The 18,968-nt window shown below is 38.7% G+C and overlaps 1 protein-coding gene across 1 annotated transcript in view; it reads left to right on the top strand.

Annotated features, from left to right (window-relative positions):
• The window catches only part of atrnl1b (attractin-like 1b), a 713,064-nt gene extending 706,853 nt beyond the window's left edge, over positions 1 to 6,211 (top strand). The window contains exon 29 of the mRNA XM_068002149.1: positions 4,407 to 6,211. Coding sequence (XP_067858250.1) covers positions 4,407 to 4,531 — 125 coding nt within the window. The 3' untranslated portion in view covers positions 4,532 to 6,211. The remainder of the gene's footprint in view (positions 1 to 4,406) is intronic.
• The last annotated feature ends 12,757 nt before the right edge of the window (positions 6,212 to 18,968 follow it).

Here is an 18,968-nt window from a genome sequence, read left to right as displayed (position 1 = left end):
CTGTGGACAGCCACATTCTCTTTAGATTAATTCATTTGCTACACATTGTGCACCCCAGAAAGTATTGCAAGAACAAGAAACCTTGGTGCCATTGTGAGCCAGTCTGAAAGGAATGCAGGCCATTTTACTAAATTCTCCCAAACACTGTAGAGAAACCAAAAATAGATCTAAAAGTTTCAGGGTTCTTTTACCTGGTACTAGTATCATCCAACAGATGAAGCCATTTATTGTAGGCTTCCATGCAAGCAGTCATCGGTTACTGTCAAAATGCACTGAATAGAGAACTTAGGACCGATAGGCACGATTACTGCCTGGCTACAAGTTTTTGAATTTTTTGGTGGGGGAAATGATGATAAGGAAAGTACACAATGGAAATTGTTACACTAAATTCACCTGTCTCTAGTGGGACACATCTGGAGTCTTGTCCTCTTGCCGCCTTGTGTTTAAACAGCCATTCAAGTGATGGGGAGAAGTTTTTTTTAGAAAGATCTCTATATTTTGCTCAGCCTGCATTTAGCCACTGGACTAATTCTTTTGTCCTTCACTTTCATCAGCTTTCTACATTTCTATTGTAAATGATAGGAAAATATCACCAGTCAATGGCAAATACCTGCTATGGTAATAATTTCCATTTGCCACTGCCGACAAGCATTAAAGCCCACCCAAAGAAAAAAATCCAGCTCTGAGTACTTATTATCATAAAAATTGCATTCATAGGAGCATGACGAGTGCAATCGTTATCTAAAGGTTGATTTATCAGATAGTTATTTGAAACATGGATTACTGGAAGCCTAATTTGAAACCTGAGCTGTAGAGTTAGGGAAAGGCAGATGTCACATGTTGGCCTTTGATTCCACTTTGACATTTGCACATTCTGAAATTATTGAAAATAGTAGTTAGTTAGGATAAAGATGATCTAAAAATTGTGGTTCAGACAATTTGAACTATATGTATTGAATGCATTGGCATACATGTAATAGTAAAAACAGATTGCTTTTAAATGAGCTGAAAAAGTCGTGAAATGGTCTTTTGGCATACTTTGTAGCAAACATTTAGCCTATTCAAATATGCCAAGTCTATTCTACTGACTGAAATCCACCCAATGGTTCTAGTATTCTCACTTTACCTTGTACAATATCTAGAAAGTTAATTATGATAGAATCCAGCACCTCATTTGCATGCTTAACTTTCCAAAGATTTTAAAGGTGAATCTTATCATTTTGTATTTCCGGTAATCAAACTGTTTTGAAAGATTATATTTCAACATCCCCTTCATAGAATCATAGAAATTTATGGCACAGAAGGAGGCTATTCGGCCCATCGTGTCTATGCCGGCCAAAAAAGAGCTATCCAGCCTAATCTCACTTTCCAGCTCTTGGTCCGAGAAGCCTTGTAGGTTACTGCATTTCAAGTGCATATCCAAGTACTTTTTAAATGCAATGAGGGTTTCTGCCTCTACTACCCACTCAGGCAGTGAGTTCCAGATTCCCACCGCCCTCTAGTTGAAAAAATTCTCCTCAACTCCCCTCTAATCCTTCCACCAATTACTTTAAATCTATGCCCCCTGGTTATTGACCTCTCTGCTAAGGGAAATAGGTCCTTCCTATCCACTCTATCTAGGCCTCTCATAATTTTATACACCTCAATTAAATCTCCTCTCGGCCTCCTCTGTTCCAAAGAAAACAACCCCAGCCTAATTAATCTTTCCTCATAGTTAAAATTCTCCATTCCTGGCAACATCCTCGTAAATCTCCTCCGTACCCTCTCTAGTACAATCACTGTAATGTGGTGACCAGAACTGTACGCAGCACTAAAGCTGTGGTCTAACTAGTGTTTTATACAGTTCTAGTATAAACTCCCTGCTCTTCAATCCCTCTGCTAATAAAGAGAAGTATCCTGTATGCCTCCTTAACCACCTTATCCACCTGCCCTGCTACCTTCAGGGATCTGTGGACATGCACTCCACAGTCCCTCTGTTCCTCTACACTTCTCAGTATCCTACCATTTATTGTGTATTCCCTTGCCCTGTTTGCCCTTCCTAAATGCATTACCTCACACTTCTCCGGATTGAATTCCATTTGCCACTTTCTACCCATTGATATCTTCCTGCAGTCTACAGTTTTCTTCCTCACTATCCACCACAGGGCTGACTTTTGTATCATCTGCAAACTTCTTCATCATGCCCCCTATAGTTAAGTCTAAATCATTAATATCTACCACAAAAAGCAAGGGACCAATACTGAGCCTTGCAGAACCCCAGTGGAAACAGCCTTCCAGTCACAAAAACAACCTTTGCTTCCTGCCACTGAGCCAATTTTGGATCCAACTTACCACTTTCCCTTGGATCATATGGGCTTTTACTTTTTTGGCCAGTCTGCCATGTGGGACCTTGTCAAAAGCCTTGCTAAAATCCACGTAGACTACATCAAACACTCTACCCTCATCGACCTTCCTTACTACCTCCTCAAAAAATTCAAGTCAGACGCGACCTTCCCTTAACAAATCCATGCTGACTGTCCTTGATTAATCCGTGCCCTTGTCTCTTCCATTAGAATTTTTTTTACTTACATATAGTTTGTGGATGCTAATACATCACTGGAGAGCCCTCGGTTCGAGGAACTACTGAGCCCATGTCAGTGAAATTAACTGACGTACACAGTTAGAATAACTTCAGTCTGTATGTTGATTTGCCCTTCTCTTGCTGTTGGACCCTTAACTCCTCAAAAGCACCCCCTCAATAATGCCAGTATCACTCATTGTTTAGACAAAAAATATTTGGAAAGACAGAAGAAGTCATGTTGAAATTAATCAGAGTTCTTTGCAATCATTGAGTATATTCAAGACTGAGATTTGAACACTAAGGGAATCAAGGGATATGGGGATAGGGCGGGAAAATGGAGTTGCGGTAGAAGATCAGCCATGATCTTATTGAATGGCTGAGCAGATTCGAGGGGCCGTATGGCTTACTTCTGCTCCTATTTCATATGTACTTATGCAATGGTTTGATTGTTGAAAGGAGTGCTGAAGGCAACACTTCATGGAGCAGTTTAGTCAACTACTTGAAACAGAAGAAAAACATACGGCTTCATTGTTTGTTCTGAGAATCCAATTGAGTAAATTCAGACTTTAAAAAATATGTATACTATATCTTACAATATTCTTATTGCAATATGTCTCCTTCAATATTGCTGTTTTTTTATATTATAGTTTTCAGCCTACTGCAAGAAAGGTTATATTCGATGAACATTCCTGTCATTTGAAAATGTGGAATAGTTGGTACCATAAACTGTTCTCAAAGCACTCATCGATTAATGTTGTTGTTAGAACATGTCACATTTTACACTTGTAGTATGGAGAAAATAGCATTATGGGTTTGTATGGCTGTATGTGCAGGAAGTTTTGCGAACCTATTAAAAAGCATTTCGTATTGAACACATTGATTTGCATATTTGTATTAGGGGAAACAAATAAGTTGATCAGAATTACTTTATATAATTACACGCATCATAAGGGATTGATTAGAATATTTGAATGATGTACAAGTACAGCATAATACTGTACTATTTCTTCATGTTTACACATGAAAGACAGGATGAATTATTTTGCTAGTACAGCATTCATTCCACATGAGAGGAAAAGAACTATACTGAAAATACACTGTTGCTTTCATCCATGAGGTCCATTTAAATGTCTAACTTGTTTTTTAAAAAAAAAGCTTCCAAGACAAATGTTAAGCAGTATTACACTAGGAAAAGTATTCCTGATACTAATTTTGGTAAAGTATTTAGTTACCCATGTGGCTTCATCTCTTCAAATAACCAAGTATTCTAATCTCTGCAGCTTTGAATTCACTTCTGTATTTTAAAAATCCGTTTGAGCTGTCTCAAAATGAGATACTAAAATAATTCAAAGCATTCCAAGTGAGTTTATAAAATTAGGTGCTTTCAAATCCACGTGAAATTCAAAACCCGAAAGAATGTATACACAGTAATAAACATTTGAAGCACTGTATTTATACAGAAGGTTTAAACTTAATCTTCATTTAAATTTTATTTGACCAGTGCTTCTGTGAATCATCTTGACATAGTTAATGAAATTCCTTTAGACCTCAAGTCTTGAGTAATGAATTGTTCTTCACTTAATTGTATTGCTTTGATAACGAGGAACAGTACTGAACTGGAGAACACAATAAATGGATTTCATAAGATGATTTGTGTGACATTTTGAAAAATGATCTTCTATAGTGACCTGATTTAATGGAAATCAAACAACATTGCCATACTGAATATGCTGTATTGAAGTTGGAGTGGATGGTCTTTTCACTGTGGTATTATGCTGAGGCATTCAGCATGTAGTAAAGCCTAATGCAGTTCCAAGTAAATCATTTCTCATTTTTGTATCTGCAGGTCTTGCCATAGCCAGTGCACTTATAGATATTTCTCAACACAAGCCAAGTGAGTGCAAAGAGAAGACCTCAGCAGTTAGGAACAGAAAGCAACTCCCTCCAACACATCAAGGAACTTGTGTATAAAAAATATAAAAACTGCACTTGTTTATTCTTTAATCTTTTTTTTTTCCTTTTGATATGGCTTTAATTTAAAGCCACCCAACAGCCTCAGTTTTTGTAGAGGCAGCAGCATAAGAATATTTTAAAAATGTGCCCTGTCATCTCTGCATATGAAGTCAGTGATGTCCTATACCAGTGGATGGAGGTTACACTTGTCTTCCATGCTGTCAATTTGATTTATTACATTTTCACATCATTAACCATATTTGTGAATATGAATATGATTATGGAAATAAAATAAATGCTAAAAGACCACAAATATTATTTCCATTTTAGGCAGAGATGCTGATGGCAATTGATTGTGGTTTGAATAACGATCAAATTTTAAGATTGTCATGGTATTAATGCAAATGCATTAACAGAGGAATGAATGTTTTCAATATATGTGGTACTGCAACTTTGGTAAATGTGAAGGGGGAGGAAGGAAAGGCGTAAATGTTGATACTTTTGTAACCACCCGTGAAGTCTCCAGCTATTTTTTATTCTGCAGAGGTCATATGGAATAATACTGCTGTGTGCAGTTTATTCATGGTTACTTGCATGTTACAGTGGAGCTGGAGCAATAATTAGAAATCCATTGTATGCTAATAATTTGAAGAAAATATACAAAGGTTGCAACGTATGATATTCCTGGATTCTGTGTTTACATTTCAGTCTTAGTAGGGAATGCATAAACATATTTCACTGCTGCGTTGTCCTGTTGAATCACAGTACGGGAGGGCATTTTGTAAAAATGTTATTTATTGCAGACATCTTAGGGAAAACTGCACATAACTACATTTTTTAACAATTTCTATTAAACAAATCCTTTTTGGTGTAAGTTTACTGGGACAAATGTCTATTACAGATGAAAAAAAATACATCTTCTAAGCATGGAAAGCAGATTGTGCAGTCACTGTCAGTGTTCATTATGTAAGTAGCTTTGATAAACTCCTGATTGACATGATAGCTAAGTAATGGTGAAGGACGCAGGGTAGAAGAATAAAGTGAATTGTTTTTTTTCAGTTTCTGGGCGCGTTTAGGTGGCTGCGTTTGTCACATTACAGTTTAGCCAGACAATAAATTCTGCTGACAAATTCCTTTTTTTTAATAATTGAGACATGATCCAATTTTTTTTTTAAAAGTGCATCTGGCTGACATGGGACACTTTAGTAAAGTATCTGATTCCAATTTTCACATTTGGAGGAAATCTTCTAGTGGAATTATAGTAGACAATGAACTTGGACTTTTCCCCACTATGTAAACAGAAGCTGTTCTTTTTATGTAACATTTGTGTTGAATTGCACTGATCTATGGGATTTTAGTTCTAACTTGTATTGGAAACACTTTTAAGTAATTGTATATTAAGGATTGATGGAAGCCCCATTTTTCATGTCTCATATTTTGGACAGGGGTTCTGTGATTACCTTTTTTTTTACTCATTTGTTTCGTTTGTATCTTGCCACGTAATTCATAAAACTGTAAAGTTGCCGCATCTGTAAATACACATCTGACAGGGTCAGTCAGGTGATTGCACAAAGAAGTATTTTACACTGAAATGTTTAGATTTGTATCATTAAAGAACAGCTCACCTAAATTCTGTGTTTACTTGGGCCTATGTAAAACAATTTTGAAGCTTCAACATAATAAAAAAAACTCATAATATTTTTTCTTCAATTTTCTTTCCTGTATAGTGATGTTACATGTTTTTTTCTGATATTGCATTAGTGATGGCCCCAGGGGTGTTAAAAGAAATAAAAGCTGAATGTGTGCATGAAATGAAAAAGTGGAAATTGCTGGCGAATGTGGATCAATGCTTTGTTACATTTTGAGGTTTGATTTAATCCTGCGTCTTGAGCGATTGTTACTGAACTCATCTTTGCTCTACTAATGGGAAAATGCACTACAGAAAATTGCACACTCCACCATATTGCAATGAAAATGGATTCTGACTAATATATACATCTATAGCATTTGGATTGTTTCCAAGATATAGTCCTAGGAGAGGAACAAGTCAACAGAAACACAGTGTGACAATGACCATAACTGATATCTGTTGCACAGGTTAAATCTTTTAACATGGTATGTGGGTGGGGGGGGGGGGGGAGAGGAGAGTTTAATTTTCTTTAAGGATGATATTGAAATTTTGGAACACAGGTTGAGGGCCAGGCATCACTGAGTAACAGTCTCAACAGGTAAGGATTAGCTGAATCTTGCACTCCAAAAGCTACTAATGCAGTGGAAAGAATGGGTCATCTTCTGGATCCAACATTCACATTTGCACCAGGCAAGCACTTTTTCTAACAATCCACTTTTCTTGTAGTCGTCTTGTTTAAAAACAAGCTGTAATGCATTTTAACTAATTCACCAAATATACAGTTTCAAAAGATTTTGTTTTGTGCAAGAAATAATCGGATCTCCACATTAATAAAACATTTTGCTTGTGCACACACTTTCTGGCCACAAACCTTACTTCCTGTTTTCACGATTTTTGGTAAAGTTTCAACATTTACAATTGAAACTGCCTTTCTAAACATTTATAATGGGAATCTCCAATGTAAACATTTACTTGTCCTACTGTTGTTGCAGGCCTCCCACCTCTGGTGCTACTTTGGCACCTCCCCATTTCTGTCTCTCAGTTCCCCTGCTCTTTGGCCTTCTCAGCCTGTTCCTTGGTATGCCCCGGGCTTCTAGTCCTATTTCTTTGACTCCCCTTTTCCATTGTGCCACCTATCTCTTGCCCCACCTTGATGGTCCAGCAGAACTCAGGGTTTGTTGCTTGCTACCTGGCAGCGCTAGTCTGCCCATCATTTTTCCAGAATGTTCTGTGCTGCCCAAAGACTCATGTCATTTTCATTGGTAAACCAGCCCTCCAGTAGGCCTGGAGGAACATTGCCATAGACACAGCAATGGCGGCAACGAGATGTAGATCATTGTCCACCATTTTTGGGGCGCTACCAGCCAATTTCGGCCGAACAGGAGGCCTTAAAATTCACTCCATAGTGACTTATGCTTTTTTTTAATGAAGTTTCCATTTCCCTTAATTTCTTTGTTTCAAGTTACCCTCTCCGTGCCTTTTTGTTTGCAGTTTCCACCTATTTTTTTTGAGGTTCCCCTGAACAATTATTTTTTTTAAGTCCTTCCCTTGCCCCTCTCCCTCTGATTTTTGTTTTTAAGTCTCCTTTGCCCTATGAACTATTTGTTTCAAGTCTCATAATGCACTATATTTATAATATATTATAAGCACTCTTAGAGCTTTCAGAAGTGAAGTGCTGGTTCACTTACGAAGGTGACTTACCGGAACCAAGGATGGTGCGAGATCGTGGAAGACACCTGGAAGTCAACAGGCAGGCTGGAGCTGGCAAAGAGCAAACAGTGACCTCTGACCTGATGGTGGGCTGCCAGGTAAGCAGCAAAAAAGCATTTCATTTTGCAGAGACAGAGAGTGGGAGAGAGCAAAGATGAGCAGACAGAGTCTACCTCTAAGTTTTAATAACCCATTTTCTTTATCTTCTGTTCTCTCTTTTTTAATAACCTCTTCTATTTTTCTCCAGCTCCCTCTAATTCTTAATGGCCCATTCTCCTCTTGTTTTCTCACACTTTTTAATACCCCATTCTCTTCTATTTTTCTCTGCTTCTCATTTTGCAATAGCTCCATTCTGTTTTTTCCTTTTTTCCCCAAGCTGTCTCTCTAATCTCTATTGGTGTTATTCTCTTCAGTTTTCCCAGGCACTCTTTTTAATTTGGAATAACTCCATTCTCTTTTTCTCATGCTCTCTCTTTTTTATCGGCCCCATTTGGCACTTTTTCTTTTTTTCCTCCTCTTTAAAAAAACCAATTTTGCCTGGCAAATGTTATTAACTCTTATTATGCAGAAAAGAACCGTTCTGTTTAAAAACGGTGTTGCTCAAAATAGCGCACCGTCTGATTCATCGTGAGCAATGCCACAGGAGATCTACTAATTGTTGAAGTAAATGACATAATTTGGCATTGTTACATGAATATTAACCTTTCATGTTCTACGATGATCATTAATTACCAGAGAGACTAGTTTTGAGACACTGGAAGCAGCAAAGGAGAAACACTGATCGCCACTTCTGATTCAATGCCTCACTCTTTTGAGGCAGCCATCTTATTTTGGATAGAAATAGAATATTTTACATAGAAGGGGGTAGAGCTAAAAGACAGAAAGAGCAAGAGATCAAAAATTAACTCATAAAAGAGGACCTGCTTCACAGTCATCACCAACCAAACTTCATGCTGTGTTGAAACCTCTAGAGGGTTACGAATTAGATGAAGGGTCCAGCTGTGAGTTAATACCCATAATGCCAGGTATTACTTGCTCTTTGGGTGTTCATCAAGGAATATGTGGGCACCATCTTTAATGCCTCACCAACAAGAAGCTAATGTGAATTAAAACTAAACCATGATGGAAGCCTATTGAGTTGGAAAATGGAGAAAGCTGCAATCTCCATCCAGGGTATGTCTTGAAATATGCAACCTGAATGGCAGCAGGAGGGAAGATACATTTTTTTTTGGAGAGGAAATTCATAGCTATACAAGATTTTTTCAATTTAATGTGATATTTTTGAGGTTTGATTATAATATTCTTGTTTGACAAAGGCTCTTTGGGGGAATTAGTGAAGAAAATATTTGGTAACCAGTTATTTTTGCTCTTAAAATTATTGCCAGCCATACTCTTGACATAAAATAATCTTAATGTGAATATTGACAATGCTTAACCTTTGGATGCAGTGTGTTTCAGGCATATTAATTCTTACCAAGAGCCACTGGCTATAGATTTCTAAATCTTATGCACTCTGTATAATCGTTACTGTCGTGGCTAACTTGATGTATCCAATTTCAAGATTATATTTAATCCACTGGGAGAAAAAAGGGGAATCCATAGATTTCAAGTTGATCATAATACATTTCTTGGCAGATTAGAAAATCTATGAAGCAATTTTAAGTGAATGGCTACTCTGTAGGCTGATGAGGAAAATAGCCAGATCCATGTCTCTGCTGTGTGTAAATATCAATCATTTGTTCCCAGAGTGAAATACTTCTGATGCATTACACATATAGGATTATGTCTCACTGTTAGCTTCATCTGGTAGAGAAATAGGCATGTTGGCTAGAAAAAGTGTGTAGTAAAAGCTGAGATTACTAGTTTATACAGTCCAAACAATTGTTGTCAAAGATTCACAATTCCTTCTAAACTGTTCAACTTTTTCTATCACTTTAATTGTCCTGTATTTCCTTTTAGTTCACTCGTTTTCATCTACACAGAGGACTACAGTGGAGATTACTTGAGATCACTGAAAATGTACTTTATTTCCAATATTCTCAGCAGAATAATTCTTCTCTCACTCTTCAAATTCTACTTCAGTCTCACAATATTATATAGAGTGCACCTGATGTGAATTTTCAAGCTGTAAAATGCCCTCTTGGGCATATACTAAGTAACAATGTGCATCATATTTCTGTTTTGCTGGAATAGGAAGATCTGAAACCAGAGTCGAGACTTTTCTTGGGTTCCTTCTCCAAATCATCAACTAATTGCACCTGATGGCACATCATACTAGCAATGTACGTATCTGAATCCCAGCCTTGGGTGATATTTTTACCCAGACTTACTCTAGACAATCTGTATTGAGGAGAAGGAGACAGGGGGAACATCATTAGAGTTTTTACAGAATTCTTTTATTGCTGATTGCCTACAGAGCAACACTGCCAGTGAGCATGGAGGTCACTCATCTGTGTAAAGTTTTGGGTAACCAGTCTAGGAGAATACAAGGAGAAAAATGCCTAAAATAAATTTAAGGCTGGCTGTTGGCAAGCTGGTTGAAATATAAGAGTATTGTCATGATCCTGGAAACCCATAGTACTCCATGCATGCAGTGCATCACTTCTATGACTATATATAGATATAACTGCACACGAAAACTTGCTAATGCAGCTGTGCAGTGAAAAATATTTCTTTTTTTAATCCTTCAATTGATTAGGTCCAGTTGTATAATGAGAACATTTACAGGGATATAATAATCCTTTTAAGACACTTGACTGTTTGAGTGGTGCAACATATTGCTATACCAATATCTAAGCCTAGCTTTTCTGATTGGGCCATATCTCTGGCAGGTTGGGGCTTTCACCTACCATGGAGATTTACCTTGATCTCAGCAAAATCTCTGGCCCAAGGCTATATCTGCAAACCAGAAGTGAGCTCTCCAGCTTCTGCCAGGGAGTCCTGCTGAAATTGAAATGGAAAATTGTAGCGGCAGAGCTTGGAGATGCTGTCATCTTCTGAGATGCTGCTAAAAGCAGAGGATTAGATGCAAGATATAGACCTCTGTCAATTGACTGACAATTATACCAATACTTAATGTCATACTGCCATCAGTCAGGAAGCCAAGCACCAGGAATACTGCGAGAATGCATTACAAGTTCCATGTATACATAAGTTGTTGGAAGATAAACATAAAAAGTTTAGTAATTTTTGTCCATTTGGACCCTTCATATATTAGAGCATTTAGTAACACATTGATTAGTAACAGATCTGCCTAAAACAAATATCTTCAGTCCTATGATGTACCATTGTTATAGAACCTATATGCCATCTCAGATGAATAAGCTGCCAGATAAAAATTTGGTGCCTTATTCTAAAAATGAATTTACAATATAATGTTAGAAAGCTCAAGGACCCCCTGATATTTATGACAGTTGAGTTAAGGTGCAAATTCTATGACGACGTGGAACATGCTCGATCTATCAGCAAACATCAGTCACAATGGAGTAAGAGTTCTTCTGCTCACTGAGTAGTGAAATGCATGAAAAAAAGTAGCTGTTTACATTTCACTGCAAATAGCGATCAGAGTAATTCCTTCCCTTAAGTGACCATTTTTAAAGTAATTTTAAATTACCAGCAGCGATACGAACATATGAATTAAGAGCAGGAGTAGGCCATTCGGCCCCTCGAGCCTGCTCTGCCATTTGATTAAAATCATGGCTGGTCTGATTGGGACCTCAACCCTACTTTCCTGTCTATCTACTATAACCTTTGACTCCCTTGTTAATCAGTAATCTATCTAACTCAGCCTTAAAAATATTCAATGACCCTGCCTCCACCGCTCTCCGTGGAAGGGAGTTCCACAGACTCACGACCCTCAGAGAAAAAATTTCTCCTCATCTCCGTCTAAAATAGGAGACCCCTTATTTTTAAACTGTAGCCCCTAGTTCTAGTCTCTCCCACAAGGGGAAACATCCTCTCAGCATCTGCCCCTTCTAGTCCCCTCAGGATCTTATATGTTTCAATAAGATCACTTCTCATTCTTCTAAACTCCAGTGTATACAGGCGCAACTTGTCCAACCTTTCCTCATAAGATAACCCCCTCATCCCTGGAATCAGTCGAGTGAACCTTCTCTGAATCGCCTCTAAAGCAATTATGTCCTTTCTTAAATAAGGAGACGACGTTTTCAAGAGTATAAGGATTCGAGTACTGTGGGATTAGTGAGTCCAACTATACTGCATTTCCTAAATCAATTATTACAGTTTTCTCATCATATCCACAGAAACTGGTTTGAATTCACTGATTTGACAGTGATTCAAAATCAAGCAGCATGAGACCATTTCAAGGAAGCAATCTCGCACTGCTTGAGCTTCACACCAATATACTGTGATTGGCATAGAACCATCTTTAATGACAGCCTTGGTTCAATGGTAGCACTCTTGCCTCTGAGTCAGAACGTTCAAACCCCACTCCAGAGACTTGAGCACTATAATCTAGGGTGACACTTCATTGCAGTACTGAGGGAATGCTGCACTGTTGAAGATGCTGTATTTCACAGGAGACATTAAACTGAAGCCCGATCTGCTCTCTCAAAAGAGCCCTTGCCATTATTTGAAAAAGAGCATGGGAAATCTCCCAGTGTCCTGGCCAACATTTATCGCTCAACCAATGCCACTAAAACAGATTAAATAGTCATTTGCCTCATTGCTGTTTGTGAAACCTTGCTGTGCGGAAATTGGCTGCTGCATTTGCCTATGTTACAACAGTGACTATACTTCAAGAGTATTTCATTGGCTGTAAAGCACTTTGGACATCTCTGGTCACGAAAGCTCTTTCTTTAATTTTAAACTTTCAAAATAAAGTTTAAAGAGATTCCAGTTAATCTGCTTGCTGGCCTTTATGTTTAAATGTCAGTGAGCAGTTGACAGGACAGTCAGTTCTTTACTGACATTAAAAATTTCACCTGCATTTTGATGCTAGTGAGAGGCGCTCTGTATATGTATTTATGTATGTATATGTGGAGTTCCACTTTGCCCGAGGACATGATGGTGCTTGTGTCAATTTGGTACCTACAGTATAAAGGAACTGATAAATCCCTAGCAGGCACCAAGGCACATAAGAAACATCTAATCATCCAGTGAGATAACCAATGAGATCAGATACGATTATATAAAGGTATCGTTCATAGACACAAAGTAAGCTGAAATGGCTGTAACCTGAGCATCGTTAGTGTTTAGTAACAGGATTTGTTTTTGGAGACTTTTTCTGAACAGAAAGTAGCACATCAACATTTATTTTAAGCCATTTTGAATTCTTATGTGTTTTGTGCCTGCTTTATACCAAGTAAAAACAGGTGCAAGTTAATCGTCTGCAATTGCTCAACATGTTGAAAATGGCTTGTTTTCAAGTAAATATGTAGGAAATGTCTCAAGAACTGTATTTGCATAATGTAACAGCCACAGAGAAATTTCCTCCTCGCAAGTCTTTTTAGATATTCCGAGTGAGTGGCTGCACAAAGCTTTATTCAAGTCAAAAGGATTTATTTACTGTGCAGGAAAGAGGTTTTCTGGCAACTTGTAGTAACCCAGGTTCAGAAGCCAATTTCTGGCAGCAAGGCATCATTCATCAATTATATAACAGCAATAAGCAAATACAGTAATGCAAGACCATAAAAGAGCTGAGATAGAAAAATCTCACCCAACACAGACCTACACTGTTCCTTGTAAATTCTTTTAGAACCTGGCGAATCTTTTACATGGCAGCAATTATTCAAATTGTCACTTCCCATGGGCTGTGGAATATTCATTACAACACTATTAATAACCACAGACTGTGGGCACTATCTTCCTAGGCTATATAGTACTGCATTTTTGCTCTGGAAAAATGTCATTGTAAAAGAAAAATACCTCTATAATGACTTTGATTGATATACCAAGTTATTGTGTTACGGGAAGGTGGAATTTAATCTTATTTCATAAAATTATTACAGTGTAAATACTTAGATCATAAACTGGAATAGATATTGAGAATTCACACTGCACGGATGGAAAATCATTCAATATTTTTTAATCATAAGTGGAAGATAATGATATCAGAGTGGATTCTGGTTTTCAGTTCAAGATTCTGGAATCTTAAAATGGAAGGCAGTTCTGTAGATAAATAATACCACAGATGGGTAGATAATCATAGAGATCTTACTCGATCTCTGATTTTTTTTTTCAAATCCTGGGTTGCTCAGTTCGTCCATTGTAGGCAGCGGTTTGTAGAGTTCCACAAAAAGAAATGAAGGGACGTGTTGGCTATGTGGAATAACAGCACAGAATGGTACCCCGAGAATTCGGCCAGACATGCCCCTGCCAAGCCCAGCTGAGAGCAGGCGTTAAGTTCTGATGTGAGCCTAGTAATGAACTTAAAAATTCAAAAGGCGAACAGCAATTGGTCCCAGAAGGATCGACTGCCGTTGCTACAGGGGTCATATGTTGCTGGCAAAGAGATGAGAAAAAAATTGATGTCAGGCCATGCGGCCTCTTCTCCTTCTCTCAGTGTGGCAGAGTTTCTGCTGCCTCGAACAGAGCAGGCGTCCCTGTAGCATAGCTATTAGTGCAGGCACCCACTCCTATTATTTAAATGACTGTGTCCCTAGGATTCAGAATGGGGGCACTCACTGCACTTCTGGCAGTCCTTGGTGATATCATCTGTAAATATGGGGTCACATGTACGTCAATGATGCCCATCTATACCTGTCTGCCACCACCATCAACCTCAAGGCTGTTGCTGTAGCTTGTGACTGCCTGTCTGACATCAGCTACTGAATGAGTCAAAATTTCCTCCAGCTTAACTTCAGTGAAAACAAAGCCATTCTTTTCAGCTTCCTCCAGCACCTATGTGCCTCTGTCACTGACTCCTCCCTGGCTGCATTATCAGACTGAATCTGATGGTATGAAACCTTGGTGTACTGCTTGAACCTGAACTGAGTTGTTTTACCTCATTTTCAGTCTGTTACTAAAATCACGTTCTTTCATGTCTAGAACATTGCCCACTTATTCCCCCACTGCTCCCCCATCACTGCTGAAATCCTTCATCACCTTAAGGTGCTCTCTTTGTTGACTTTCCCACTTCCAACCTTCACAGACCCTTTAAGCTAATCCAGAACTCTGCAGCCCATATCGTCTCCCCGACAGAGGGTTGTATACCCATCAGTCCAGTCCGGTCCTTACCATTTCCGATGGCTTCCTGTGCCCCAGTGACTCTACCTCAAAATTCTTATAAGACCATAAGAGATCGGAGCAGGCCATTCGGCCCCTCGAGCCTGCTCCGCCATTTAATGAGATCATGGCTGATCTGATTTTTACCTCAACTCCACTTTCCCGCCCTTTCCCCATATCCTTTGATTCCCTTGCTGATCAAAAATTTGTCTAACTCAGCCTTGAATGTATTCAATGACTCAGCCTCCACAGCTTTTTGGGGTAAGGAATTCCAAAGATTCATGGCCATCTGGGAGAAGAAATTCCTCCTCATTTCCATCTTAAACGGGCGACCCCTTATTCTGAGACTATGCCCCCTAGTTTTAGATTCCCCCATGAGGGGTAACATCCTCTCAGCATCTACCCTATCGAGTCCCCTCAGAATCTTGTATGTTTCAATAAGATCTCCTCTCATTTTTTCTGAAGTCCAATGAGTATAGACCCAACCTGTTCAATCTTTCCTCATAAGACAACCCTTCCATACCTGGAATCAACCGAGTGAACCTTCTCTGAACTGCCTCCAATGCAAGTATGTCCTTAAATAAGGGCACCAGAACTTTACGCAGCACTCCAGGTGTGGTCTCACCAGCACCCTGTACAGTTATAGCATGACTTCCCTGCTTTTATACTCCATCCCCCTAGAAATAAAGGCCAATATTCCGTTTGCCTTCGGATTACCTGCTGCACCTGTATGTTGACTTTTTGTGTTTCATGTACGAGGACACCCAGATCTCTCTGTACCGCAGCATTTTGTAATATTTCTCCATTCAAATAATATTTTGCTTTTTTATTTTTCCTCCCAAAGTGGATGACTTCACATTTTCCCACATTATATTCCATCTGCCAAATATTTGCCCATTCGCTTAACCTGTCAATATCCCTTTGCAGACAGTTTGTGTCCTCATCGCAACTTGCTTTTCCACCTATCTTTGTATCATCAGCAAATTTGGCCACAAGACACTCTTCCTTCATCTAAGTCATTGATATATATTGTAAATAGTTGAGGCCCCAGCACTGAGCCCTGCGGCACCCCACTAGTTACAGATTGCCATTTTGAAAATGACCCTTTTATCCCAACTCTTTGTTTTCTGTTAGTTAGCCATTCCTCTATCCATGCCAGTATATTACCCCCAACACCATAAACTCTTGTGCAGTAATCTTTTATGTGGCACCTTATCGAATGCCTTTTGGAAATCCAAATATACTGCAGCCTTTGGTTCCCCTTTATCCACCCTGCCCGTTACTTCCTCAAAGAACTCTAATAAATTTGTCAGACATGATTTCCCCTTCATAAAACCATGTTGACTCTCCTTGATTGTATTATGAGTCTTCAAATGTCCTGCTACTACTTCTTTAATAATGGATTCTAGCATTTTCCCAATGACAGATGTTAGTCTAGCTGGTCTATAGTTACCCGCTTTCTGTCTCACTCCCTTCTTGAATAGGGGTGTTAGGTTTGTGGTTTTCCAATCCGCTGGGACCTTTCCAGAATCTAGTGAATTCTGGAAGATTACAACCAAAGCATCCACTATCTCTGTAGCCACTTCCTTTAAGACCCTCTGATGCAAGCCATCAGGTCCAGGGCACTTGTCAGCCTTTAGGCCCATTAGTTTACCTAGTACTTTTTCTCTAGTGATAGTGATTGTTTTTAGTTCCTCCCTCCCCTTTGCTCCTAAATTTTCTACTACTATTGGAATGTTATTAGTGTCTTCTACTGTGAGGACAGATACAATATATCTGTTCAATTCCTCTGCCATTTCCTTGTTTTCCATTATTATTTCCCCAGTCTCATCCTCTAAGGGACCAATGTTTACTTTAGCTACTCTCTTCCTTTTTATATACTTGTAGAAGCTTTTACTGTCAGTTTTTATATTTCTTGCTAGTTTACTCTCATAATTTATTTTCTCCCTCTTTATTATTCTTTTAGTCATCCTTTGCTGGTTTTTAAAGTTTTCCCAATCTTTGGGCTTACCAGTCATCTTTGCCATGTTGTATGCTTTTTCTTTTAACCTGATACCATCCTTGACTTCCTTAGTTGGTCATAGTTGGTTCACCCTTTTTGTGGAGTCTTTCCTCCTCACAGGGATATATTTTTGTTGTGAGTCACAAAATGTCTTTTTAAATGTTTGCCACTGCTTATCCACCATCATACCGTCTAATCTGTTTACCCAGTACTTTAGCCAATTCCACCCTCATTCCTTTATAATTGCCCTTATTTAAGTTTAATACAGTAGTTTCAGACCCAAGATCCTCGCTCTCAAACTGGATGTGAAATTCTATCATGTTATGATCACTGCTTCCCAAGGGATCCTTTACTTTGAGATCATTAATTAATCCTGTTTCGTTACCCATTACCTGATCCAAAATGGCCTGTTCCTTGGTTGGTTCCCCGTGTATTGGTCTAAGAAACAGTCCCTATTACACTCTATGAACTCCTCCTCAGGGCTATTTTTGCCAATTTGATTTGTCCAATCTATGTGAAAGTTAAAATCATATGCATTACCTTTTTTACCTCCTTCTTCAAATCCCTGCATGTCCTCATTCCACCTTGTCTGATCTTTCCAGCCATATCTCCAATGCTCCGTTTCCAGGTTACAACATGTTCCATTTTCCCTCTGCTTTTATGCAAGAGGTTTTGTTATAAATGCATGTTGAGGCTGAGGAAGTCATGTTGTGGTTGCATGCTGTTGCAAGGCAGAGATGCCACTGGCAGGAATTCTACAAAGTATTTGACGCTGTGACAAAGCCAGTGAAAGAAAAGACTGGATTCAACTGTAAACTAGGAGAATGCCAAGAGGAGGGCCCTAGCAGTATCAGGAGATAGCAAAGGTGTCAGAATTGTTCAGCCTTGAAAGCTGAGAGGCTGTGGCTGATAGTAAGGTGAATATTACATCGTGGATTGAGGCAAATTTCTTCCAATTAATATTTAACTCTCCTTACAAAATTCTGTACATTTTGTATTATTGGCAACTAATTATCTAAATATTAGTGTTACACTTACGCATTAAGTAATCGAATTAATCTCCCAACAATAGATTTTACTGACTTATTTCTCTTCTCCTCCGCCCCCCCCCCCCCAATCCACCTCAAAGTGGTGAGGAGAACAATGAATTATGCACAGAGTTATCTCCAAAATCTGTCCTACTGAGAACCTCCAAGAAAAACTCATATTCCAGCTTATTGAAAACGTTCTCTATCACAGAAAAAGCCATGTCCAGGGCCCAAGTGGTTACACTTCGGTAAATAATATTTATGATGCAGCACGTATTGTCTACAGAGTGACTCCCACAGACAGTCTGATTGCTCTGAATTATTTTTTTAAAGTATCCCTTAATTCAGAGAGCAAAGATTGTGGATATAATTTTGCAGTTGCAATTTAGTGGAGAAATTGTTCTGTAGGAGGCACACTGCAGAGCATTTCTTTTCATCTTATAAATGAGTAAGAGCTGAGGAAGCAATATAATTGATCATGAAAGTTTGTACATTAATGAGCAGTAGAGGTGGGGGGTGTTCTATCCATCCGCCAAATATCCATCTGGTCAGCTTCTTTTATTTAAAACCAGACAAGAAATTACATGATTTTAATAAGAAAAAAAAAGGAAAAAAACTGCAGATGTTGGAAATCTGAAATGATAATAGAAAATGCTGCGAATATACAGCAGGTCCAACAATAGAAACAGGTATGGGTATGGTTATGCTTTTTAAGGAGCTGTGGATAACTCTGGGGTGCGAAAAGGGTTGGCGGGGGGGGGGGGCGGGTGGTGACAGAATTTTGAGCCTTGCTGAGTCATCCTATACTTGCTGTCTTGGTTGTAGAGAGCAAGTGTCTAGTTTTTGTTTTAACTCTTCACTCTTTAGGGTAATCAGAGGTAAGAATCAACCAAGGCTTAT

The sequence above is a fragment of the Heptranchias perlo genome, chromosome 21 (assembly GCF_035084215.1).
Source record: "Heptranchias perlo isolate sHepPer1 chromosome 21, sHepPer1.hap1, whole genome shotgun sequence".
Lineage (NCBI taxonomy): Eukaryota > Metazoa > Chordata > Chondrichthyes > Hexanchiformes > Hexanchidae > Heptranchias > Heptranchias perlo.
This window is presented reverse-complemented; position numbering and strand designations above follow the sequence as displayed.